At 49.7% G+C, this 25,939-nt stretch overlaps 2 protein-coding genes across 2 annotated transcripts in view; one reads left to right on the forward strand and one right to left on the reverse strand.

Annotated features, from left to right (window-relative positions):
• The window catches only part of LOC135905659 (uncharacterized), a 56,018-nt gene extending 32,579 nt beyond the window's left edge, over positions 1–23,439 (reverse strand). Inside the window, exons 1-5 of the mRNA XM_065436605.1 lie at positions 23,236–23,439; positions 8,689–8,908; positions 6,089–6,397; positions 3,588–3,761; positions 2,646–2,896 (exon numbers count right to left, since the gene is read on the reverse strand). Of these exons, the coding sequence (XP_065292677.1) occupies positions 2,646–2,896; positions 3,588–3,761; positions 6,089–6,397; positions 8,689–8,908; positions 23,236–23,255 (974 nt within the window). The 5' untranslated portion in view covers positions 23,256–23,439. The remainder of the gene's footprint in view (positions 1–2,645; positions 2,897–3,587; positions 3,762–6,088; positions 6,398–8,688; positions 8,909–23,235) is intronic.
• LOC135905660 (protein phosphatase 1 regulatory subunit 37-like) overlaps positions 1–25,939 on the forward strand; it is a 431,344-nt gene that overhangs the window by 174,810 nt on the left and 230,595 nt on the right. The window lies entirely within an intron of this gene.

The following is a 25,939-nucleotide window of genomic DNA, read 5'->3' on the forward strand; positions in this document are numbered from 1 at the left end:
GTTGAGCTTTGCGCCACCAGCTGGCGCCACCGATCAGTCCGCTCACCTTGACGCCCCCGCTAAACCGGAAAACCGCCCGCACTTGCCCGAATACCGGACACGCTAAAGGTCCCTATTGTTCATCGGGTTTCGCCGTAGTTTTTGCAATCGTGTGATTATCAGCGCCTCCTAGAAGGGCCCTGCAGCGTTTCTCAAGCTACTGGTGGCATGAGCTGCCGACGAGGGTTGTTGCAGCATATTCAGCATTTCGGTCGCTTCGTGGGGCTGCCATTGCCGCCCGATAGCAAGCACCGTGGGGAATTCCTACCTTGCCGAAGTGCTGGGGTTCAACAGCTGGCGAGAACGTACGTCAAATGGTCAGCGGTGGAGTGAAGCAAGGAGACGAACGCGGTGCGTGAAACCTCGTTATAGCGAAATTGTAACGAGGTTATACGTGCTTCGTTTGTCCATTAATCGTGGTTATTTTCGTTTACCCATTAACGCATGTATTGCAATATGAATCTTTATGGGCATTTCAAGAAGAACTTCGCTGATTTCATTATATTCATTATTTATTATATCCGGTTTCAATGTATATAGACGAGACTTGACTATATCTATGGAGGGGAAAATGAGCAGGAAAGAGATACGGGTGAGATAGTCAGTGGCGTAGAAAAATTTACGAGATAAAGGAGAGATAATCAGAGTGCTAGACTACGATATGGTAACACGTAAGTACAGTGGAAGGGAAAACTGGGCTGTATAGTTTGTAGCCTGCGTACTTTTTTTCTTTGCAATATGGTCGACGCGTAAGTAACCCACGCAGACTTGGTGACACGGGCTGGATCGCAACCGCAATTCAAAAGGGGTAGCCATTGCCATTCCTGATCATCATCCTCGATACCAAAGGCAGCGCTTTAATAACTATTGGAAAGCTTGTATTACCCAAGGACTACGTTGTTTTGGCTCGTAAACCACAGAACATATTTTTTAAAATTTCTGTATTCTTTTTTTTTTTGCCCTCGGTCGACAACTGAGTCGCCTCACTCTCCATCAGCTAAGCCTGCTCCTATCGCCTTGCACGGCTGTGAGGCTCTCGTATGTCGCTGAACATGGATTAATGATCGATTGAGCCTTACGTACCAAGGTTTCATTCCTTCCTTAATTCTTTAATGAATCACTGGCCGAGTATTGCGCAATGATCATTTAGCAAGGAAGTGGTTCAACCATGCCATATATTGAACTGGTAATTGTAATTGAAGAGCGATTGACAGTCATTCGTTAATGCATTTATCGTGTAAAGAATCGCGGCAAGAGTGCTGCTGTGCGGTGCGCGTTAGGCGAAACGACGAATCATTAAACAATTCGCAAGTGTATTGATGAACGCGGTAATGATAGCTGCTTCCGAACTTACTTTCCTTTATTTATTATTTATTGAATTGCTGCAACGCATGTTTCACGGTGACTATCGTTAGGTAAGTAAACGAACCGTTCGACTAATCATAAGTGCACTTATGAATGGGCAATGGTGGCTTCGTAGTAATTGAAAAAGTGAACTGTCCTTAGACGTACAAGGCCGTTTAATTCTTGGGGAGCGATCTCGATGTATCAGCACACACAGAATCTTTGTTAAGACGGATACCGTTAGCATTCCAGTACTTTGAGCCTCTCGATTTCTGCATGTAGGCCAGCAAATTCATCACAGGTTCGTTCATATTGGACTAAGATTCCGTACCGGCTATTTTTCAACCAAGCAACTGAGTAAATAAAGGTTTTACTTTCTTGCATTCTAAGGACGTAAGTTATTGTGCTGAAGTATTTGTCACTGCTCGTGTAGACCGCTGACCTATACTGATGGAACGACTGAATGACTGGACGACAGTCTGACCTGAGTTGTCGTGGCCTGGCCTGCTTCTGGGGCTGGTATTTTAGGCTCTCTCAAATTTCGCATTGCTTTTTTTTTGTATTCGCCATCTTGCCCTCTGTGATTGGTTCATAGGGCTGTTACGCATTCTCTGATTGGTTCAGATCGCTGACCGAATCTCACCCTTATAAGCAGTGCGATATTAACAGGTTAAAAGCATTTCAGAAAAAAGGCTCTCATATTTACATGTCACCGTTATGATCGTGACTTTTCACCCTCTTCTGCTCTTCGTTTCTTGAATTTAACTTCGCCCTGTTTACATCGCCTCATAACATCATTAGATTTCTTTCACAACATCGTCAATTCTTCCGTTAGACTTTCGAAAAAAAAAACTATACTAACCTCACGCCAGAGTCCTCGACGAGACGACATCGCAACGTGTCCTTGATGCCCTACTTTGCACGCACAAATATGTTTAAATTCAGCGGTTTCCCTCGTTCCTCGGGAGACTGGAATTCCTTACCTGGGTCTGTTCGCTCATGCTCACCCCGAAGTTTTGTATCTGCCATCCAAGATGAATGGTCCTAGCTATCACGGTCCCCCGCATTGTTGTATCGTACTTTTCTCTGTATGATTTTCCTCTGTTCACCCACTCCTACTATGATGCTTATTGCGCTACAGTATGTACAAATAAATAAATAAATAAAAAGTTAATTTGACTCTGTTTCAATATAGCGTAGCTGACCCGAAACTATACCTGACCCTGACTTGACTTGGCCTGACCTGAACTGACTTGACTCACGTTGTCGGCAGCGTCGGCGTCTTCTCGAAGAACCATCTGGTCCCGCCTAGAAGATTTTGGGGCCCGACCGGCGGCGCCCAGTGCGCAATACCACTTCCGTCCACCTTCCTGTCGACGCCTCTCGAAGGCGTCACGTAGGCGCTGTTGGAGGCGCTCTCGGGTCGCGGACTCGCCCCCCGCAGCGCCGGGCTCTGCCTCGTTGTCGACGACGTAGAAGGGGGTGTCGAGGCGGGCTTCTTGTCCGTCTTCGACTGGGCGGCAAGGGGGTAGTAGGTAGTAGTAGGTAGTAAGTAGGTAGCATTACCAGAGTTGTTAGGTCGTTAACGGTTATCCGCAGTAGTTAAACGAGCGCAAAGAGTTAAACATTAGGTTAAGGGCAGACTCGCAGGTTGCACCTGTACAACGCAGAACAGGTCAGAATCTCTGCTACCGGTTTTAGCGTGACGTCTGGTTAAGTAGATACCAAAGGCTGCCACACTGATTAGGGCGTAGTAGTTACAGAAGAATGACGCCCATGACGTCATGGTGATGTCATGGGCTCTGCAGGATTGCCGGGAAAGGCGACAATGGGTAATGCACTGCCTTTTATTATTACCGCGTTTGCTCTTGTTTTCTACTTTTAAGCCTACAGTAGGTCTTTGTCCTGCTGTAGATATAAGACTAGTGATTGTGGTGGTGTTGATGATGAGGACGGTGTTGGTAGAGGCGCTGAGGACACGTTTGCGTTTAACAGGCCGATTCGCTGCTCGTTGTGACAGCCCATCTTTGATGTAGAAGTGCCAATAGGTGCATTCTGATGCAGTTGCAATAATGAGTACGCGCAGTTCTGTTTAAGTTGGATCTCGCGGGAATCGCCTCTAGAGGCGAACAAAATGAATCGGAACGAGCTTTTTGTAGAGGAAGAAGCACAAACTGCGTCGCTACACGTGATCATACGCTCACCTTGGTCCCAAGCAGTCGTTGCCAATCGAGTCTGACGCGGCCAATCCCGGCGGAGTTGTTTAGCCTCCACGGTAATAATCCCTGCTTGGCAGTCGTCGCGTAAGGCCGAAGCAGCCTACCCGCTAGATAGTTGAACTGACCGGGTCTTATCGTTGCGTACAGTCTGCTCGATGTCTGCGAACCAAGATAAGCAGAACGACAGAAAGCTGAGCTAGTTGGTAAGGATTCATTATGCAAAAAAAGAAGTGAGGCGTGCAGACAGGACACAAGAGTAGAGAAGTGGACAACACGTGTTGTCCACTTCTCTACTCTTGTGTCCTGTCTGCACGCCTTACTTCCTTTTTTGCATAATGAAGATAAGCGGTGACCCCGTCTTGCTAAGAAGTTGCAGGTTTTGCGTACCCCATAGCAAGGTCAAAATGAATCGCGCACTCGCCTTCGCTTTAACATCACTTCACTTTAGCAGTCACTTTAGCATACGCTTAAGAGGATGCAAGCGAAAGCCTGCGCTCTCACGAGACGTTAATTAAATTACTCGACATTCTCATTCGAATGCGTTGTTACTTCCTATTGCTATTTTTTCCCACCAGTGGTCGTGGGCTTGAGTGCCTTAATTAGCTCTACCTTGATTAACTTCGTCCTAATTAACATCGTATATCGAAGGTACGACTCCCACCGTATGTCGTGGGCTCCGAGTGCCTTAACTCTATCTTAATTACCTGCGTCTTAACTTCGCTCTTATTTAAACCAAAGATCGTGGGTTCGAGTGTAATAGCACTCCTCACCCCCCCTAAAAGAGTGTAATCCACGACGTCACAATGACGTTCCGAGAGTGGGGCTTAGGCGCGAAATTACAAAGGATGAATCTTTTACCTGAATTTCCTATTTTGGCCGTTTACTAAACTGACTTCGTCTTCCTCTTAAGTGACCTCTTAATTCCGAGTTCTCGTTTTCTTGCGTTAAATGAAGGACCCTAACTAAATATGTGTTGAACATATACTGGAAAGCCTCAGAGCGCCTTATATGGCTAGTTTCTGTTTTATTTTCCAGCAGCTGGTGGTCACGCGGGCACGGAATATGGCCATGTTTTGCCCCGCGCCCTGTTTCGTTCGGTTGGGTCGTCTGTCACTATGGGTGCTACAGCGGGCCGTGGAACGAGCAGCGGCACTGAACACGACCTATCGAGCCAGGGGGAGAGACAAAACGCCACAATATTCTGCACCCACCTGACCACCTTCTGCGTCACGAAGTAGCGACAGATACAACTCCCGCAAAATATAGCAGCAACTGGTCGTAGCAAGGCCTTTACAGTAAATTATTTAAGGCGCTCTGAGGCATGGCAGAATTTTTTTGCCTATGGTTTGTAACCCTCACCTAAGAGGAAGCTTTAGCTCGGGGTCAACTCCGATGTCTCTAGCCAAGTGCATCTGAACGCAGAAATGCTTTTACGAGATGATCGCTCGACCGATTTGAATGAAATTGGCTGAGTTTGAGATAGAGAAAAAAATTGGCAGTGGTTTAGCTCGGCTGTGCCAGGATATACGTAGCGAAAGCTATGACATAGCATGGTTAGCCTTGGTTAATCTTGTTTGCAAGTCCAGGTTAGTCTGGTTGTCTAGCTATGTTGCGACGTTTAGCCAGTCGATCGACGCGCTGTTCGTCTGTTTCCTGGGCGATTCGTTTCCTCTTCATCTCGTTCCGATGTCGATTCCAGGCCTCCTCCGGCTTATCAGAATTGTCGCCGTCCATACTTCTTCCTCAACTGCAGTTGCGGCGCACTCGAGCTCTCATTTTCAATCCTCCGACATGTTATCAGGCATGCTACGCAGCTGGCGAAACCAGTGGAGGCGAGCGCAACGACGAGGAACTCGGTTGACGTCATACCAAATGGTGGCGGCGGCGGAACACCTGTGGCTCGGTGCTACTAGTGGCGCATGCGCAGTAGTGACTAGGGAGCGAGAGAGAGAGAGAGAAATATCCGAGGCGATGCGCGCGTTGTGACGTCATGCGCCTCCTCGGAGCACCGCCATGGCGAAACCGCAAGTTCGCGGCCAGTTAAAGGTTTCGTTATAAAATGTTAATTCTAGTGACTCTAGGACGTCGAATTGCCGAGGAGAACGATTTCTCAGTTCCCCAGTGTTTATATAGGAGCAGCCGAGCTAAAAGCTTCCTCTCACCGCAAATAACGATGAGTCGGGAACTATCGTGCCTCGGCAACACTTTTATGCGTTGCGTATTGCAATCACTCAGTTCAGCCCTTGGGTGCGGCCGGGCAGCCACCATTGACCTTTAGCGCAACCACGTGACGTGACGTCACGACAGCCGGAGGAACAGCTGGGACCCAACTCGCGCGGTCGCGCGCGGCCGCAGCCACCACCTGACTCCCGCTCCTCCCGCTAGGGGCGCTGCGCCGGCGCGTGACGTCACGGAGGAAAAGGTGGGCCCCAACTGGCGCGGTCGCGCGCGGCCGCATATTTTTAACTGCTACCCGACGTGCGCACCCCGCGTAGCTGCGGCGTCTGCGTCGCGTTCTGCGTGGAGGAGAACCGGTGCACGGCCACGGGCAGTACGATGGCGATGAACGCGAGCCCGAGCAGCGGCAGTCCGCAGATGCGGTTCAGCGGCGCGCAGCGCTCGCCGCACACCAGGTCGTCCATGTCGGGCTCGAGCGGCTCCGCGAGGTGGCGCGCCGCTCGGTCGTAGCCGCCACCGCTGCCACCAAGTTGTTCGCCGCGCCCGCCGTCGCGACCGCGGTGCCCCTGGTCCGCGGAGAGCACGTCCTCCAGCAGCACCATGTAGTAGTGCTCCTGCTGAAGAAGCGGAAGGAACGGTGCGCGCTTAGGGCCGATTTACGCTCGAGCCGCCCATCGCGGCAAGCCGCACCGCACGCGTGCGGTTGCGCGAAAAATTACATGTATCCTGCACTTGTGCACAAATTACCATTTACACTGTGTGCACAGTGTGTACCTTACACATTGCAAACCGAAATTTGTGCACAAGTGTTTGATCCGTGCAATCTTTCGCGCGACCGCACGCGTGCGGTGCAGCTTGCGGCGATGGGCGGCTCGAGCGTAAATCGGCCTTTAGTCATCAAACAGACTAACGGAATACTCGGCTGTCCGTCCGCCGTGCTCGCCTAGTGGTCTGTGGCGTTACGCAGCTTTATTAAGGACGTGCTAAGTAAGTCGTTGGCGAGATCGAATCCTGGACGCACGGCGTCCGCATTTCGATGTCGGCGAAATGCGAGGAATGCCCGTGCATACCGTCCGTTATGCGTGTAAAAAAATTTGAACCGGAGTGCCTCGTTATCCGAGTTGTGATTTTAGCGTTGCACGTAATACACGACAATCGAATTGCTTCAGCTCAGCTTTCATCTTTAGGCGCACTTCACTTTGGAGCTGTAATTGTCTGGCATACAAAAAAAAGCTTTGTCCGTTCCCGAAGGCAGTGCACTATAACATGGTGTCTCAGAGCGCTATAGCTGCCACGAGGGAAGAATGCGAGCAACTGGCACGGGACGAACACGCCGTACGTTTCGAACAGCGACTTTGACACGAGACAAACGTGCGTGCGATCGTGGCCCTATGTTTAGAGCACAGCGTCGCTGCGCTGGAAGGCAAAGGTTTGATCCCACCATCGGTCAAGCGTATCTTCACAGCAGAGTAGGTGGACTTCACCTGTTTGTAAACGTATCTAGCGGAAAATTCGAGGTGTCTTGACCGAGCGCGCTCGCAGTCTTCCCGAAATCACAAGTTTGTAAGAGATAAGATAAGATAAGATGTAAGACTCTGATCACTAAGAGTACTCACAAGAGTCATCACTCTTTGATAATAAGAGTGATTAACGCGCCACAGAGCTCGCAATCTAACCTTGCTATCGCATACTTATATAGAGTTTAGGGGTGGCAAGTTCTGGCTTAGACTATTTTAGTGGTCATACGCTTTGCGATGCAAGAAATCCTTAACGTCGGTCCTCGAACTGAATCATCTCCGTTTTAAAGGCGCAACTGAGGTGCCTGCAGGAACTGTCGGCCTTGTTGGTCAGATAACTTGTTTTTTTTTATTATATTGTTTTAAAAGTCCCAGTTATGACGTACAACGTGACGCGACCGCTTTGCGTCAGTTCTCGACAATTGACGCGAAAGTGACGCGCAGCTGTCACAGCCGTCATTCTTGCCAGCCTATGCGCTTTGCCTACGCTATTCTGGAAAGCTGAGCGCACCGCGAAAGCAGCATCGATCGGCCACTTCAACCCGCGAAGTCCGTGACTACGAGTACAGAACCCGAACAGCTGTGCCATAGCGATGGCGACACTGTTTGGTGCTGTCTCAACGAAGACACTGTCGACCCTTCTTCCACCGATGGACAGCGTTCCAGTTATCCGCTTGCCAACCACATATTGGTCATTGGCATAAGCATATGGCAGGGCCTTTCGTGTCTCCGAAGAGACCAGTCGGGCAGTGCCAGGATATATTCGGAGCGTTATGGTTGATCATAGCGTCTCAAGGTGTCGCTATCCGTGCTGTTCTGGAGTGTGACCCGGCATAACGCATCCGCTTGCACATTTTTTAAGTCAAAACACTTTAGAAAGGTTTGAACGCTACACTATAGTCCTGCTGTGAAATCAGTGGTTCGACAAGATCTTGCCTTGTCGGGAGGAGGCATGTTGAACGAATGAAATAGGGAATACGTCGACCAAAAAAGAATGAGTTAAAAGCTTTTAAACGGGTCGGTTTCGTTTCGACGTTGGGCGTTTTTAGAATGGTTAGGCTTCCGTACGGAATCTGGAACATCTTACGAGGCTGTGAACAAGGCTTAATTCTGTACAGAAAACGAAACGTCTTAAAAGCTTTTAAGACGTATCGATTTCCTTCCGACGTGGCGCTTTTTAGGACGCTTAGGCTTCCGTACGGAAGCTGAAACGTCTTACGAGGCTGCGAACAAGGCTGAATTCCATGCGGAAACCGAAGTGTCTTAAAGGCGTTTAACGTATCGCTTTTGGTCCGCGTTTTCGTTATTTCATTCGCTCTTCTACTATCTGTTACATACGTCAGGCTAGAAAATCTGGACGTGGTATGGCAATGGCCGGAACCTGCTCGCACCTGTGTGTGTTCTCTCTCCTGTCGCTTCTGCTGTTTCGGCGCTTCCGGAGTGTCGGCGGCTCTGCGCTGTGGCGGTCGCGTCGCGGAAGAAACTTCCGGCTCCCCGTCTGCGTCTGCGACAAGCGGCCCGGAAGCGACCTCCGGGACTGCGCTTGCCTCAATTTGGGCCATGGTCGTCTCGGTCGTCGCCGTGGTGTTCTCTGCGGCCTCGGCATTCAGCCTTCGGAGAAGTAGCGAAAAATAACTGTCAAACTATAGCTGCAAAAAATTTAAAAAGATAAGGCGGGGGGAGCGCAACTATAGTCTATTTCCAAAAGGATAGTAAGTTGGGCGAGTTGGTACGGTAACATGATCTTGTCTTGGATTGTAGCGCGAAGTGAACACGGACACAGAAACGGACACGGACACTCTATTTCCAAAGTCGCTTGCAGCATTGCCGAATGCACGTGACGTTCACAGGTAGAATCCTTGCGCATCGGGGTATAGTTCCGCGCGTAAGTGTCTGATAGGAGGTGAAATTTAGACAGTTTTCCTTGGTGCGTGACGTGTTACAGCGATCCGTGCGACATGTTAGGATTTTGAAGCACGCACTTCGCGTACCGCGAATTACTGTGGCGGCGAACAGACGACGCTGCGCGGATGAACACATCTCGAGGGGCATTTGGCCTTCTTATTGGCTAAAGAGTCCTGCAGCTTCTGCGGTGCTGAAGACGACTTGAGAGATGGGGTGTTCTAGGCAGAAGAAATTAAAGCAGTGTTCAAAACAGTGCGATATGTTCTACTTTAGGCTCTCTGACGTGCACCTAATTCCCAGTAAGCGAGCGCTTTTCCCATTCTGGCCCGTACGGAAGAACGATGACATGGCGGGCCTGGAAATCGAGCCCGCCACCCTGGTGGCCAGCAGCAAAGCATAGTAGCCACGAAGCTGTAGCGCAGTGATTTGGCGGTCGCAGTGCAAGATCACAGACGCCATCTTTGCAGGGGAGAAGCGTACGCAGGGAAACGCGTGAGAGAGTGACGCACTATTTCAAGTGCACGAATGCGGTTTTCAACGATTCGGGGCCCTCTTTAACGCAGCGCATATATGCCGTACGGCAGTGCAAGACTTACGCACGTGGGATGTAATTCGATGTAGGTCGTTCGCAGTGTACGCGTCGTTGGCGTTCTACTTATTTTTACTTAGTTTGTAACGTGCGCACCGTAGGACTTATCCAGCGTACTTCGCACTTGGCGCAAGACGCATGCTCAGGATTACGAGCCACGCATGCAATGTACTTGGACAGTATTAGGCCGTATCCACTGCAGTGGGTATGTAATGTACGTCGTTTGCAGTTTGATCGCGCGCGATACCGGCTAAGTCGGACCGCGCGAACCTTGTTTGGCTGCTTAAGATGACCTCGAAGGAGCGTCTGAGAAGGCTTAGCGAGTGGTCGATGAAACTTTCGCAAAGCAAGTTACGGTGGTCTGGAAAAGAGTGTGCTCGCGGTGGACACGCAACCTGCCGTGAACGGTAAGCTCCTCGACAGCACCTAAACGAGAGTTAAGGAGCGATCCTCTCCTTTCACCGCCGTGCATGTTTCGACGAAAATAGCCGCAGTATATATCGCATGGCGCAAGGACAAGTTACCCTCTTCCATCCCTGTCGGAAAAAAAAAAAATGGCTGTGGCTTAGCTAAGGTAAAGCCCAGGATGCGAAGCATACTATAGCCTTTATTTTAGTTGTTGAACCACTGTTTAGCCTGGTGAGCTGCTGTTGCTTGGCTATATTTGGTTCGGCTAGGCGAAGAAACAGCTCATGCAGGCGAGCGCACGAGCTGAGACCCGGCTGTGTAGCTACGCGGCCGCGAGCGAGCGCACGAGTTGAGCCTCCGCTTTTGCAGCTGTTATGACGTCATATTGTCACGTGGTAGTGACGGTGAAGAGAGAACACAGTAGCAGTACTGTGAAAGACAAAACTAGCTTTTATTGGGCGAACCTGTGCCCACAAAACAGGCTACACTTAAAGCACAACGATAGCGGCGAACACAGTCGGCGATCGTCGAAAATCTGATCAGCGGGTCAAGCGCGTCGGCTTTTATAGAGCAGTCGTCGAATGTTCCAGATTAATCGTTCCGACCCGTGTGCCTTCCACAAAGTTCTACACCATTCGCGTTACGTGATGAAATCAGATAACACAAGGTTCGGCGACAACAGACAGCCGGGTAGAAGCATCGATAACTTTCCACAAACATCGGATACATTCAGGCGCGTCCCTCGCTGTGCGATTACAGTTGTCAAGCGGCGAAACGTGGTCGCCCGATAAAGATAAGTACACGTGTCAATATGGTAGCTACGTGGCCGCGCGCGGCGCAGCAAGGAAGAGCGTGGTTGTGCGGCTAGTATGCTTCGCATAAAAATAGCCAGGCTTAGCTTGGTTAAGCCAAGAATGTGTTGCATGTTGCGCGAGTTGGGGCCCAGCTTTTCCTCCGGCTGTCGACAGGTCACGTCACGTGGTTGCGCTAAAGGTCAATGGTGACTGCCCGGCCGCGCCCAAGGGCTGAACTGAGTGATTGCAATATGCAACGCATAAAAATAGAAGCAACTTAATAACAAACATAGCAAACTTAAAAGAGAATAGACCCACATATGAGACGCGCAGCAGTGAACAATGGCTCATACCCTCAACGGTAGCTACGCGGCCGCGCTCGGCGCAGCAAGGAAGAGCGTGGTTGTGCGGCTAATATGCTTCGCATAAAAACACCTCTTCGATCGCACCATGCGACGCGGTGGCTTAGTGGTGTTAGATATGGTGCCGTTTCCTGAGGCTACTTCGAGTTCCCCAAACCACTTCGAATCGCAGCACAGCTAATTGAGGAATGCAGAAGCAGGGGTGCCACATTCCTGAAGGCCACAAGACAAGTGCAAACAAGTTTGTGGCCCCCAGGTCGTGCGCCGCCGGGATTAGAAGGGAGCCTCGGACAATGGAGCCCAATCATCACCCCTCTTCGCCTTTGAAGAAGGCACTTGCTACCGCTGCGGGGCCGTAGCACCGGGAGCAGGTTGGCCTCGTACAATGGAGCATGAGCGCCCCCGCCTTCTCCACCTTAGAAGAAGTGGATTGCCAGTCAGCGAGGCAAGACCGCAGAGAGCCGCCGGGTGTGACACCGCGACACGGACGCCAACGATTGGCCGAAAATGGCGTCATCTGAGCGGACTCTCCCATTGGTCAAACATGACGCGACTTCCAGTGCTCGAAGGGTTTATAAGAAGCGTTCCAGAGAGACCTGAGCATTCTGGAGCATTCCCTGATTCCCTGATTCACCTCTCTCGAACTTCTTGCCGCGGGCCGCAGCGTCCGAGTTGCTGCCGGCCCGTAATGACTGTACTACTGGTACTTGACGTCTCACCTCTCTGTATATAATGTAAAATAAATCCCTCCCAAGTTTGGTTTTCATCCCGAAGTCCGTCCCTCAACCCCTACAGTGGCTATGGCGTTACCCTGCTAGACGCGAGGTCGCCAGTTCGATTCCCGGCTTTGCGCGTCCGCCGCCTTTTGACTGTTTCGATACGCAAGAACGTTTGCGTGCTTATCACTGTACATTGATTTACAGCCTTGAGGGTGTTTTCTGTCTGTAATTCACACTCTTACACCCTCTTGCACGCTTACGGGTGTAAGGGTTCGAGTTACAGACAGAAAGCTCCATTAAGGATGTGAATCGGTAAGGGGTGTGAGGGTGCGAGTTATCGAACGATTTACACCCTTAAAGGATGCGAATCGTTGTACCCGTTAAGGGTGCAAGAACGTGGACTCTGCATCGGTTTAAAACGTAGAGTGTAAAGAATGTAATTTACGCCCTTCAAGTATGTGAACCGATTTGCACCCTTCAAGGACGTAACTATTTATCAGAAAGTGCAACCGATTTACACCTAGGGGTGTAAATCGGTTCACAACGTAGGGTTGGGTGTACGTTTAAGAACTACAGGTGGTCGAAGTCAATCCGGAGCTCCGGCACTACCGCGTCCCTCGAAATGCACTGTACATGTTCTGGGAGCGTTAAACACAGAGGAGGCGGCCATTAATTTAACCAGAAATTAAAGATGTTTAATTGAGTGATTCGGATAATTACAATAGAAATCATTTAATTAGTTGGCTTACGGCTCATGCTGCGATTCACCAATTGTAGCCGGATGGGCCTGCGTATTCTATAGGGACGAAGACGGCGGCACTCGATGCCCTTTTCTGCTTTCACTGCAAGCAGCGGTATTTCGCTAATGACGTCACTGGGCTCCGCCAGCGAGCGTGAAGCTCAGCCAAGCGCGGCGCGGAGCCTATCCGCTTTCGAGTCACGTTGGATTCGCCGCTCCGCAAGATCTCCGTTTTCTTTTTTTCTTTTTTCGTTATCTTGTAGTTGCGGATAGAGCGGGAACTCTCTGGCTCTTATCACGCCAGCCTCGCCACGGCAGCAATGAAGGCCATAGGGAGAACGTGGATAGACTTCACCGGGGCGCGTCCAACGCGTACGCTGTGTCTTCTGCGCGCGTCCTTCGGGAGTTGGCGCAACAAAGCTCGAGAGCGGTGGGATTTATCGCCCCGGGTTGTGGAGCGTGTACAGGCGTGTACCTAATTTCCTTGTTTTTATTTTTCTATCACTCGAATGTTGTTGTGTGGAGATACATGTCTGTCTGTCTGTCTGTCTGTCTGTCTGTCTGTCTGTCTGTCTGTCTGTCTGTTTGTCTGTCACTCACTCACTCACTCACTCACTCACTCACTCACTCACTCACTCACTCACTCACTCACTCACTCACTCACTCACTCACTCACTCACTCACTCACTCACTCACTCACTCACTCACTCACTCACTCACTCACTCACTCACTCAAAGTCTCATCTCATCACTACACGACATCTGTCGCGGTCGCCCACTGGCTATGACGGCGTGTTGCCTGAGCACGAGGTCGACGGTTCGATCCCCGGTCGCGGCGACCGCGTTTCGCAGCGAAGGAGAGGGGGGGGGGGGGCGCACAACGCTGTGTATACCAACGTTGGTGTGTACCGTGTATACCGTGTACCGATTGGGTGCACGTTAAACAGCCCCGGGTGGTGAAAGTTAATTGGGAGTCTTCGGCCAGGCGGCGGGCCTCACGCAAACCCACGGTGCCGCAGGCTTTTTCGGCTCGTCAAACGCCACAATTTAATTTATTTTACCCAGCTCGGTTCACACTTCGGGTTCACACTGGTGTAGAACGCAGTTCGTCATACTTACACCGGATGGTCATTGTAATTGGAAACAGGCCCATTCAACATTTCTTTTCTGTGGCAGATGGTGCGAATCGGTCTGATCTGTGGATAGTACTCGTAAAGGCGGTCGTTACCGCTTTGCAGTACGCGATTACTAATCGGGGCACAGATATTTTGGGAGAAATTCCGATTTATTGTGTTTCTTTCATCGGCCGGAAATAGATGTCAGGGCTGCGACATTTCCACTCGAAGATATAAGCTGCATTAAAAGAATTCTAATACAGATATAGAATTAGCGGAACTATAGCTCTACTAATCGCGTTATTAAAAATAGATACATTGGCTCGGACAAAATTTCGTTTGTCTTTTTTTTCCTCATTAGAAATCCGTCGCTCCAAAACGTTTGGCGCTCGGAAATATCTGCTTTCCGGCTTAGCGATTTCCAAAAACTAACTCTCTTAAACTACGCAAACTGCTCGCCGTGCCGAGTTTAATCTAACCTACCGCGTTAAACTCCGTGAGATAACGACTTCATTTCTTTCCGTTACTGCGACACGCTGCAACTACTCTAATGCTTTCCACATCAACGATTCCGACAAAGCAGTAGGGCTCGCTTCTTTCGCTACGGCCGCTATACTATACGTAACTAAACTAATCAACGCTAACGCTTCCGGGACACTGTCGCCGTGAATTACGGCCTCTCCGATGTTACTTCTCACTGTTGTTTGCCCGTCTAGTTACACGGAGCTATATGTAGCCTGAAAGTAAACTTATCGAATTTCGCTGCGAGCTGGTCTGCGATAAAATTAGCGAACCGGAAGCACATTCCGCGCCAATTCTGTGGAACGCTTTCAGATGGATTGGCTTTCGGCTGGTGGTGTTTACGCTCCATCTTAGCAATTCCGTGCAGTGAAGTGTGAGCTGAAGGTTGCATGAGCCAACCGGAAAAGCGAACCAGAAGGAGCTCTTCCCTTCGTTTTATGCCTCTGGTATAGCCTTTCACGCGACCCCTACTGAACGGTAAAGTTTCACGGAGGTTACTAGCGAGGATTGACTAACGACATTAGTTGTTTTATGATTAGATTCTACAAAAAAAAACGCATAAAAAGTGAAGAAACGGCGTCACCTGAGGGAACGTAAGGAGAAAGAGTACACGGACAAAGCGCCGTGTGGCTGTGCTCCTTCTTTCATAATGTCTGATAGCGCCGTTTGCTTTGTCTTTTTTAAATCTCCAAGGTCTATTCATATTCATATTCCGTTTCATAAGTATCCATCAACGCTTCGAAAGGTACAGCTACCTCTCTCACGGTTCCCATGCTCGACAAAAAAATAATATGGTGTGTCGCACATGAAAAGAGAGAGAGACGCGCGTTTTGTAATTCGGTACAGGGTTCAGTCCCACGCACGTTTATCTCGCAAGATTTAACGCAGTTTTATCCTAGAAGGCGTTGCTGATATGAGCTTACCGCCGGCCGAGCGAGCGTAGTGAGACGTTTCTGCGGTCAGCGGCCGCAGCAGGCCGCGCGCGCTCGAGCTCGCGACTAAAAACATAGTGCGTCACATGTACCAGAAGGACAAGGGCGCGCAAATGATATACGTGATTTGACTCAAGCCTATACGTCCACAGTTTCTCACTGCGATGTACGGAGTAGCTATTTCGTACGAAGGAATCGCGGATCAAAGACAATCGCACTGCGGAACGCGCGGAATAAGACATCTACGAGCGAACTACTTTGCGAACTACTTTGCGCTCGATGTCGCGACCAAAAACGTAGTGCGTCGCATGTACCGGAAGGACAAGGGCGCGCAAATGATATACGTGATTTGACTCAGCCCTATACGCCCGCAGGTTGTCACTGCGATGTACGGATTAGCTATTTCGTACGAAAGAATCGTGGATCAAAAACAATCGCACCACGGAACGCGCGGAATGAGACATCTACGAGCGAACTACTTTGCGTAGCTTCCGCAGCGTGCCCTGATAAGTATGAAACAGAGTTCCTCGGTCTCTGCTTCCTCGGCCTCTCGTCGCTGAGGGTGACGCACACGGCGTCCTTGATTTCTCAGCAATATCGTCCAAATGATTCCGGTCTGCAGCCCACTTGTTTACGTAGAAATTGTACATCCCACCCCCCCCCGAGAAAAAAAGGACGCTCCAATTTAATCGCAGAACTCCATAACATACCCCGTGACAAAACTCGAAAACATTACTCAGTGCAAAACTCGAAGGACCGGTCAGCGACGTTCAATTAAACAGTAGTGCTTTCGCATTCACTATTCAGAAGAAAAGTGTTTATCTTTTTTTTTTCATTCTTATATTGTCGCCAAATATAGCGGCGCACTTTCTGCCCTCACAGGGACAGGCATCCGGCTCTCCTCTTTACTGATTGGCAATCGCGAGCCGCAATCATGGCTTCACTGCGTGGAGTTTGTGAGGCAAATAATAGCTACGTAGCGCTGAGACAAAATGCAACGCCGCGTGCGAGACATGTCCGGCTGTGTACGCCGAATAATTTATAGACGACGCGATGTTGCTTAACGTGAACTAATCTAACTGGCGGCGGTGCCTTCGTTGCGGCTTTTGTGCCAGCTCTGTGCTTTCAAGCGACATGGAAGTCAACTAAACTATATGCCTGTTCAACTCGTGTCCCGCTCTTTTTTTTTTTTTTTACTCTCGTTCATGAACACGAACCGTCGCTTAGTTCCGCTTTAATCTGGCCGTGGATGTGCAGTTCATCCCCACTTCGTATCCTTTGAAGTTTCGGCGAGAGGGTTAATCCGTAGGAAACGTTAACTAATCGGCTTTGCAGCTTCCGTTTCCTAATGCGGTGTCGACTGCTACCGTTTATCATTTGTTAACTGGCGTCCCGAACTGCCTACAGAAAATCACCTTTCGCTTCCTGTCTCGCCTGCTGATGGGTGTCAGTGTTTCGACCGTCAAGCGCATTGCTGTTGTTCTTTTTTTCTTTTTCGCCCTCTTTTTGTTGTGTGACTCAAACTGCGGCCTTTATTATTAGAACCGTTATTTTGAGTAGCTTGTGTAGTTACTTAAATCACACACGCACGCGCACATACACACATATTACCACACACGGATATTACACTGTAACGAAGCGATCGAAAAAGAAAAGAGAGTTCATTGTCGACGCAGCCGCTGCAAGCATGGAACGCAACAACTGCAAGTAAATCGCAAGACGTCCGCAAGTTTGCTGGCATTCTTGTCCCTTTCGTGTCTTGCGTAGCTGTGCTCTTTTTAAAAAATTACTTTTGCCTTTCTTTATATTCCCTTGACCGCTTTAACGTGACATACCGACCGCAACGTTGCTTTGTGAGAGCGCGCAGGGAAAGTCGCAAGAGCGAGCTACGATGTTTCCTCTTTCTCTCTAACCCTACTGCCTAATCTCCGGATGTACGTCCTACCTGGCTGCAGCGATGCATAAGAGAGAAACGGCGGCACAATGTGTACCCAGTTACGAACGGAGACCGGATTTTCCTGTAGTGTCACGTTATGGGTTCGTCGTGCCACAATCACGCACGTTGCAGCATCCTTTGGCAATGCTCGAGTTCAAGCGCTACGCGCTTAACAGAGGCTTGCAGGCCCGGAATTAAGCTTTTTCTTTTTGGCCGGGGGGGCGGGGGGCGGGGGGCTGACGAAAGAAAGGAAACATAAAAACAAAGGAAATCGCTTAAACTGCGGCTGCGTTGCCTCAACACACCGCAGAACCCTCTGTGTGTACGTTTTGGTGTAAAAGTTGCATAAACAGGGATAAAGTACCTCAGAAAAAGTGGCCTACGTTTCGAAAGATGTACCTATCTTTGTCCGATGCCGTTGGCATAACAGTTAGATAAACGGGGATGAAGTGCCTCAGAATGTCTGGCCTACGTTTTGGTAAATAGACATATCTTTGTCCACGTGTCGAAACGTAGGCGAGGCTTTCTGAGGCACTTTAGCTTTCTTTATGTAACTTTTATACCACAGTGTGGTACTCCATCTGTCAGTCGCCTATATACCACAGGTTACCGGCCCTCTTGCTTCTATCGTCGTTTCCAAGCGTATGTCGGCAAACTCACTATAGTGTATCGCCTCAGTCACTCACCTCAGATTCGGACCGACCCGTGAGCCCGAAGGATCTCGGCTGAATAAAATTTTTGTGAGTCTGAGCACGAGTGAGCCAGGCTGAATAGAATTTTGGCGAGTGCATAGTCCGAGTGAGCCTTAACTGAGCAACAAAAAAAAAGTGAGTGAGTCTGAATGAGTCCGCTTTATTTTGCCCGACCTACGCTTCCGAGTAAAATACGGTTACCACATATAGTGAATGAGTGCCACATATCGCATTGTTATATTGCTTTACGTGTTTGTTGGCAGTGTGCCGCATGAGGCATCGCAAAAATGTAGAAAACGGAAATTCTGTCGCGCTTTTAGCTTTTAGCGTTTTTACTTTTAGCTGCTTACAATTGGCTTTCTTTTGAGACACAACAGAATAGCTTGCACCATTCTTGCAAGCTGCACCATTTTGCGTCATTTTGACTCTCATTACGGGCGGGCGAAGCGGTTTGCGGACGCAGATTTTGTTGCAGACGAACACAAAACCGCCATGATGCCGTTCACAGAGCGGTTACGACATGCGCCCATGATGACGTATGTTTGGCGCCACTGCGATCACTGCAGTGTCTGCAAAAAAGACGCGGAGACGGCGCCAGTAATTTGAACGAAGATGACCCAGTTATTCACTTCCTGTCGACCTTATAAGCGGACGTGTCTTCGCAAGACCTCCTTTCTCCCCCGCCATTCGATGACCAGCGTCAGACCGATGAGGAGTCGGGTCATCCTTTAATAGGCATCCTTTAAGGCATCCCCGCGGCATGCCATAATTGGACGCGTCATTTAGCCACCGGCCTATCGACTGCGTAAACCAGCTCCTTCTGTAGCTCTGTGTTTTTTTTTACGGGCTGCATCGTGTAATGCGTAGTTTTCTCGTACCGTAATGATAGAGTTATGGGAATTGCGATAGAAGGCCGCCATTTGGGAGCCTCTATGCGCCGTATCCGTGTCTTCGAATGACTGGTCACATTATCGTCTAAGCAAGAGGTCGCCCAGAGGACGAAGGAAATGCGAACCCCCGGTGTTAGCGCTTGGCTGTATTCCACTACTAGGAATTTACGCCCCCCCTTAGGGCGTAATTTTGTCCCGCAATGTTACACCCTTTGGGACGTATCTACACACTCTTAAAAACAGTTTACACCCTACGGGTCGTTTGTCGTCCCACAACGATAATAATTTTTACACTCATTTTTGCACTCCTTTACACTCATTTTAAACTGTGCAGTGTATTGTGTGCAACGCAGACTCGTGAGCATAGTGGCGCGAGAGCACATAACTTCGGAGGTAATGAGAGGCAGTATACTGTATAGCGGACGGGAGCTTGCGTTGAGTGCATCTCAAAGAAGTTGTTTTGGAGAGGAAGGTTGGGTCTGCCACATCAGCCTGCCTGCTGTCGCAGTAAATGTGCAAATGCGCAAAAAAGACGAAGAAGGCCACACGAAACGAGCCGTCATTTTGTCCCTTTTTCCTGCGCTGTTGAGAAAAATGCAGCTATACCGAATCGCTCAGCTTTCCATACCCTCGCAGGGATTTTTTCCCTCTCACTTTTTTGTTGTTCTTGTTGCGTTTTCTTTAGAAGCTTCTGGTCCTTTAAGTGGCCCCTTGAAATCAACGTTTTCTTTAGACTTGTACTTGACGATAGCGTTGCCGCAGAGTTGAGGAAGCAGGCCTCTCTTCAAAAGTTCACTCGGTTTCGCTACGAGTCCACTGCTGTCTCGTCTACGGTTCGCCTCCTTCCTTTTTCCGGGGACGCCGTACCTGTGTCGGCCGTTACGTGAGCACACGATGAAGACATCGCTCGCAAGAAACTCAATCGACGCGCTCTCGCTTATCGAAAAAAAAAAAAAAAACGCGCAAGAGGCCGGTACGTGACGTCGTTTCTCGTTGCGCGCCAGAATGTCGGATAACAGCGGTTTTTTTTTTTTCCCTCCTGTATCTGTGTTCCTTTTTCTATATACGTCCTGACCGCTCGCTTTTCGATTGTTCTTCCGTCATACGGTATCTCTGTGCCGCGTTCAGCAAAAATTCTCTGCACACAGTGATAATGACATGGAAGTCTATATACTGAGAATGAGCGTTGGGTGAAAGAAGTTCGTAGGTGGGAAGCTTATTTGTTAGGCCTGATAAAAGTGCAGCTATTTGTAGCGTGGAGGTCTGTTCTCTTCTTTTTTTCTTTTTTTATGATGTTGGAGTCATGAGGCGACCGGTCTCGCTTTCGTCGGTCCAGAAGACGTGGTTAGTTCGATGGTTTGTTGGAGCTTCTGCGATAAGGAATGCGCTGAGTTCTGTACCACGCTATCACGTAATCGTCTTCGTTCGAGGTGGACACCTATTCTCGGTGCCCCTTTCCAGAACGGACATGAGTCCGACGCTGTTTGTTGGTAATGTAGACCGAAGCATGACTGCCGTTCCACATGGTGTAATAACCTGCGCATGCTTACGCAGATGCGCAGGCTACACACGTGCACGCGCGCGCACACACACACACACACACACACACACACACACACACACACACACGCACACACACACACACGCACACACGCACACACACACACGCACACACACACACGCGCACACACACACACACACACACACACACACACACACACACACACACACACACACACACACACACGTGTGTGTGTGCCTCTACACGTGCAGACGGCACACATGACTTCGAACGCCGACAGTTTCGAATGCAAACGACGGTTGTTAATGAGCTATTCGACACGCTGTACTTCCCGCGAAGCAACTGTTTCCGCTGCATAGACGCTGCATGGAGCCGTTGCATAGACGCTGAGCAAAAAAAAAGAAAAAAAGAAAAAGAAAATTGTGGTAAGCGTTACCAATGACTTCTTAGGTGGGGGCGATATCCTGTACGTTTATTTCGGCTGCTGCTAAAGTGCTGACTGGCTGAAGGCGCCTGTCTCCTTCTGACGGGTATCCCAGTGCAGCCAATCAGAAATTCAGCATAGACGATACGTTCATGTCCACTAGGTGGATGCTTACATAATACTACCCCACCCCCCACTTTCCTTATGCTACACTTGAAAAAAAAAAAAAAACAACGTTGCTCTTACGTCATAGACACTCTACATCGGTGTCCCCATCCAGGCGGTGTAACACTGCTCACGCCCATGCTCACACGCTATCTACCTCGCGGTTCCCACTCTAATCGCTACACGAATTTTCACGTGGGCCCACCGGCTCCGCTTATGTCGCCGATTTCATTTAAAGGCGTTGCTATGCGCGAAGTCGTCGCGCGGGCCCAATTTTTCTTTTCCTGTCGAACCATTTCGCGGAACATCGAGGCGAACTTCCTGTGCTTTGTCCGGCGCTAGCTCTCTCGTCTCCCTCTAGTGTTTCTTGTAGAGCGTCCTCTTGACTGATTTCGCTCCTGACATTCGCCGAGGCTGTCGGCCTCGCCGACCGCCTTTAGCTCCATCACATTTCCGCGGCGTGCCGCTGTTTCTGGTGCACTTTCTCTCCCTCTACTTTCATTCCCTACCCCCTGTTCAGCGTGGTTGAGGTGTCCTCTGCTGAGAGACAGTTACTGCGCTGCACTTTACCCCAACCTTTCCTTCCCATCATCAAGAATCTCCTTCTCTCTTGACTGATTTCGTGTCTCCCCAGAAATCGACTGGATCGAGGTCGTCTCGCCGCTTCTTCGGGCCCGACAACGACATCACACTTTTCGCACCTCTCTTTTGCAAGTCGTTCGACTGACGCGGGCCGGATGCGTTGCAAACCCCCGTGTCTCGTAGTACTTTTGACGCGTCGAAGGCCGGGCCTTCTTTAATGGCTTCGGGGCGGGAGAGCGAGCGCGCTGATAAATTGGGGTTACGGGCCGACTCCCTGGCGTCATCTCGCCGGTGTTGGGAAACTCGTGTGACCGAGGAGGAACGCGGCGTCGACGGAAGGCGGTATACGGAGACGACGTGTAATCTCTCAGCCGGAAATGATTCCTCGCTGGCGCCTGCTGCGTAATCTATACATATATAAAATTTAATATGTACAGCGTCGTATACGTAGGCGTAACGTGTTCCAGGATGCTTTAATGGCTGTGTGTGTTGAAACGAGACTGCGTCCAGGATGCTTTAATGTCTCTGGTTAGGTTTCCGAAAGATTGTGATATGAAACTTAAAAAGAAAAAAGAAACAAACAAAAAGAAAGAAAGAGACACCTATGCTGATATAACTGTCTCTGGTATTGTAAGCGCAGTGGTGGAGCTGGAAACCGGAGAAAAGGAACACGTTATCCGCTTACAGGGTACGCCGGGGACCGTATTTTCGAGCGAAAAAAAAAAAAAAGATGCTGCGCTATAAGACTGTTCGTAAGAGCAAATGCTACAGCCGATCGTGATGCTGGAGGTACCATTAGATACGCTTCATGGTTGCTTAGTGGGTATGGTGTTGGGCTGCTAGGTACGAGGTCGCGGGATCGAATCCCGGCCGCGGTGGCCGCATATATCGATGTGGGCGGAATGCGAAAACACCTCTGTGCATATACTGAGATTTAGGTGCACGTTAAAGAACCCCAGGTGGTCCAGATTATTCCGGTGTCCCCCACTACTGCGCGCCTCACACTTAGATCGTGGTTTTGGCACGTAGAACCCTATAATTTAATTTTAATTTGACGTTATTAGCGAAAGCCGCCGAGCCACTGCAAAACAGCTTTGTGGTCTTGCTTCGGCTTGCGGTCGCAACGTTTTCGGACATAACTTATTGACGGTGCGTCCCAATTCGAGACTTACCCCCGCATTCAGGAAATGTACCTTAACTTGAAGCCCACGCTCGATTTGTAGGACGCCTGTCGTAAACGCGCCGAAGGAAACGCTATGAGCGTCTTGGGAACGTTCACGCGAGGCGTCATTTATATCGAGTCAGGCATGGGCTTCCAACTTAAGATGCATTTCCGAATACGGGGGTTAAGGACGTGTAACGACGCTCGTCGATCGTGGCGGCACATCGTCATTCGTCGCTCGCCAATCACACGCTCGACGAGCAAAATAGAAGTGAGGCGTGCAGACAGGACACAAGAGTAGAGAAGTGGACAACACGAACGCGTTCGTGGTGTCCACTTCTCGGCGTTCGTGGTGTCCACTTCTCTACTCTTGTGTCCTGTCCGCACGCCTCACTTCTATTTTGCATAATGAATCCTTACCAACTAGCTCAGCTTTCTGTCGTTCTAAGCTCGACGAGCGTGGTGGCCAGCCGCACTTACCGGTCCCCTTCGGTGGCCATCTCCTCGTCCTCGGACGGTGAGTCGCGGACGAGGAGTCGTCGCTGGGGGCGCCCTCTGGGCCGCTCCTCGGCAGTCCTGCCAGAGGCCGGCGCCAGCAGCTCCCGACGCCGGACAACACCGCGCTCACCGGTGATGATGATATTTGAATACGTGGCACGTACCCACAATGGGGCATGGGCAAAGGATCGGGTGATTTGATTTGTACGCACGGGTAATGACTTCAGTAAGATGGTCTCTCTCTTTCTTCATCTCCATACTCCCTTCCCCCAGCTCAGGGTAGCAAATGGGACGTGCGTCTGGTTCACCTCCCTGCCTTTCCTGTCTTCTATCTCTCTCTCTCTCTCTTGAGAGGGTAAAGTTTGGGATTAAAACAGTTAATTAGGGCGTGCTTGAGAAGTGAGAAAAGGTGAATGGATTGTTACTTACCTGAAGGGAACCAGAAAAAAGAATATTCGTTGAATATTTAGACTGGACGGGAATTAGGAGAATCGTAATATCAGTAGTCAGGAAAGTTGGAATTAACACGGATTATACGTTTTGCTGCTTCAATGAAATCACGCACGGAGTTTCAAACACATCCTTGTGGCTAAAAACCTACTATACCGAGGCCCCGAGAGAGAGCAATGTACCTCAGCTGGTGTATCCTACTCTGCACATTATCAAATTAAGCCTTATGGTCAAATTCTGTGATGGCGTCATTTTGAGCCAATCGGAGAGTCCCTTGCAGCCCTCTGAGCCAATCGCAGCTTACAAGATGGCGAATTGGACTGTATAGCGGGATTTGACAATTTTTGGAATGGCATCCCCGCTGGCACGTCGCATCTTCTTCCTTTCCTTCTTTCTAAACTTTCCTCATGGCACCAGCCTCTAGCGAGAAAGGATTTATGAGCGAATTACTGCTACGCGTGGAGGACGTCTTTCTATAGCACGGGAAATAAAGCTAGAAAGGTGCAGTCTCTGCACATCTGTCACTGCGCCAAGTAGTCCGGCAGAGTTCAACAATGCTTTCTGTTTCATTTGTATCCGAGCAGACGCTGAGTCAGCGTAGCTTGATATAGGTGCTCTCCAAGACCTGACGTCTATGAAGTGTTGCCAGTCCCCGCTATCGTTTCAGCCGTATGCAGCCGGCAAAAGCATAGCCTTAGAGATATGCGTCTGTTATCCAGAGGGTGCCTTCGCCAGGGCGTGTATTTGGACACCACATATATTTGCAACGATGGTTTCGCATTTTCCAAAAGGCCAGAGAGTAAAGTTACGAAGCATAACTAAATTTGAAACTCTGAATGCACTTTGTCTTATTTAGGTATAACTGAGTAAGATTTTCGGTTCCCGGACTGAATTGAAATCCCAATGAAAATGTGGGTACGTTTTCAGTAGCGCTCTTGTACACGATTTAGTTCCATCGCTCTCCCTTGATTGCCAAAGAGAGCTAGCGCAAAGGCAAGGGTAATTGGAGATCGCTGGGAGCGGCGTTCTTCCTAGCAGCGGACATAAAAATAGGCGGCTGCTAACGATGGTTACTACTACTACTACTACTACTACTACTACTACTACTACTACTACTACTACTACTACTACTACTGCTACTACTACTGTACAGCTTCTCTACGGAGGATAACTTAGGCGCCGCCAGTAAGCGACATGATGCAACTTCGCCTCACCCATCGCCAACTAAAGAGGAGCCTGAAATGGCTAATGTCACAGAAAATAAATTGTGCTTATTGAAAATGCCGGTTATTTGACCTTGCCTGCAGTGCGTAGGTTTATGTCATTTTTTTTGCTGTGCAAAAAAAAAAAAATATAATGTTGTCGGTTTTTAGTTTGTATTATCGCCCATAGGTGACGCGACAGTCAGCAGATCCCATTTTAGTCGCCAGTTCCTCATGCCCGTGCTTGCGAACACATAAGGCGTATTGGAAATTTCCCTGTATGCTACGGTTGAAGAGCTCTGACATCGACTGCCGGCCCACGCCTTCCCCTGGTTCTCAGGCGGCTTCCCTCCTATCCAATCCAATCCCTTCGACTGTGGATGAGAAGTCCATGGCGCCTGTACTCGGTGGTGGAATTGTATTGAAGTAACTTTCCAACACACACGCAAAAAAGTAGACAGAAGGACATAAGCAAGACAGCAAAAGGGGCAAAAAAAGATGAGAAGCCCAGCGATGTAGACGCCTCATTTCAGTGTCAGGAGTTGTGGATTGCTGGGCAAACATTGCCTTGACAGCGCCTTAAATCAGAGAACTGGACCCCTCCCCCCTTCCGGGGGAAGGAAAGAGGTGACAGACAGACGAACAGAGGAAAATAAACAGACGACGACGAGAACTAGAGCAGACGACGGCGATGGCGAATCGGAGGTTTTCCAGGAACTTCTGCCGAGATTTAGATGAAAATCGATTCTACAAGGCGCGAAGGGAAGTGATATATGGGTTCTATTTCATTGAAGAAGCGGCACCCATGGGGCTGCGGAACATTTGAACAAGGTAAACCGTGCGCTTGCAAGATGTCCGAAGGTCGACTGTGCTCGGCTTCGGGCTACAGCGGGCTTATGGCGAACCTAACCTTGAACTGCAGCTTCATCTGAAACGACCAGAGCCTTGGGGAAGAGTCCCACGATGACGCAGGAAAAAGAAAAAAGTTAGAATGACGATGTCGCTTGGGGAGGCTGCGGGGATTGTGAAAGGCC

The sequence above is a fragment of the Dermacentor albipictus genome, chromosome 7 (genome assembly GCF_038994185.2).
Source record: "Dermacentor albipictus isolate Rhodes 1998 colony chromosome 7, USDA_Dalb.pri_finalv2, whole genome shotgun sequence".
Taxonomy (NCBI): Eukaryota; Metazoa; Arthropoda; class Arachnida; order Ixodida; family Ixodidae; genus Dermacentor; species Dermacentor albipictus.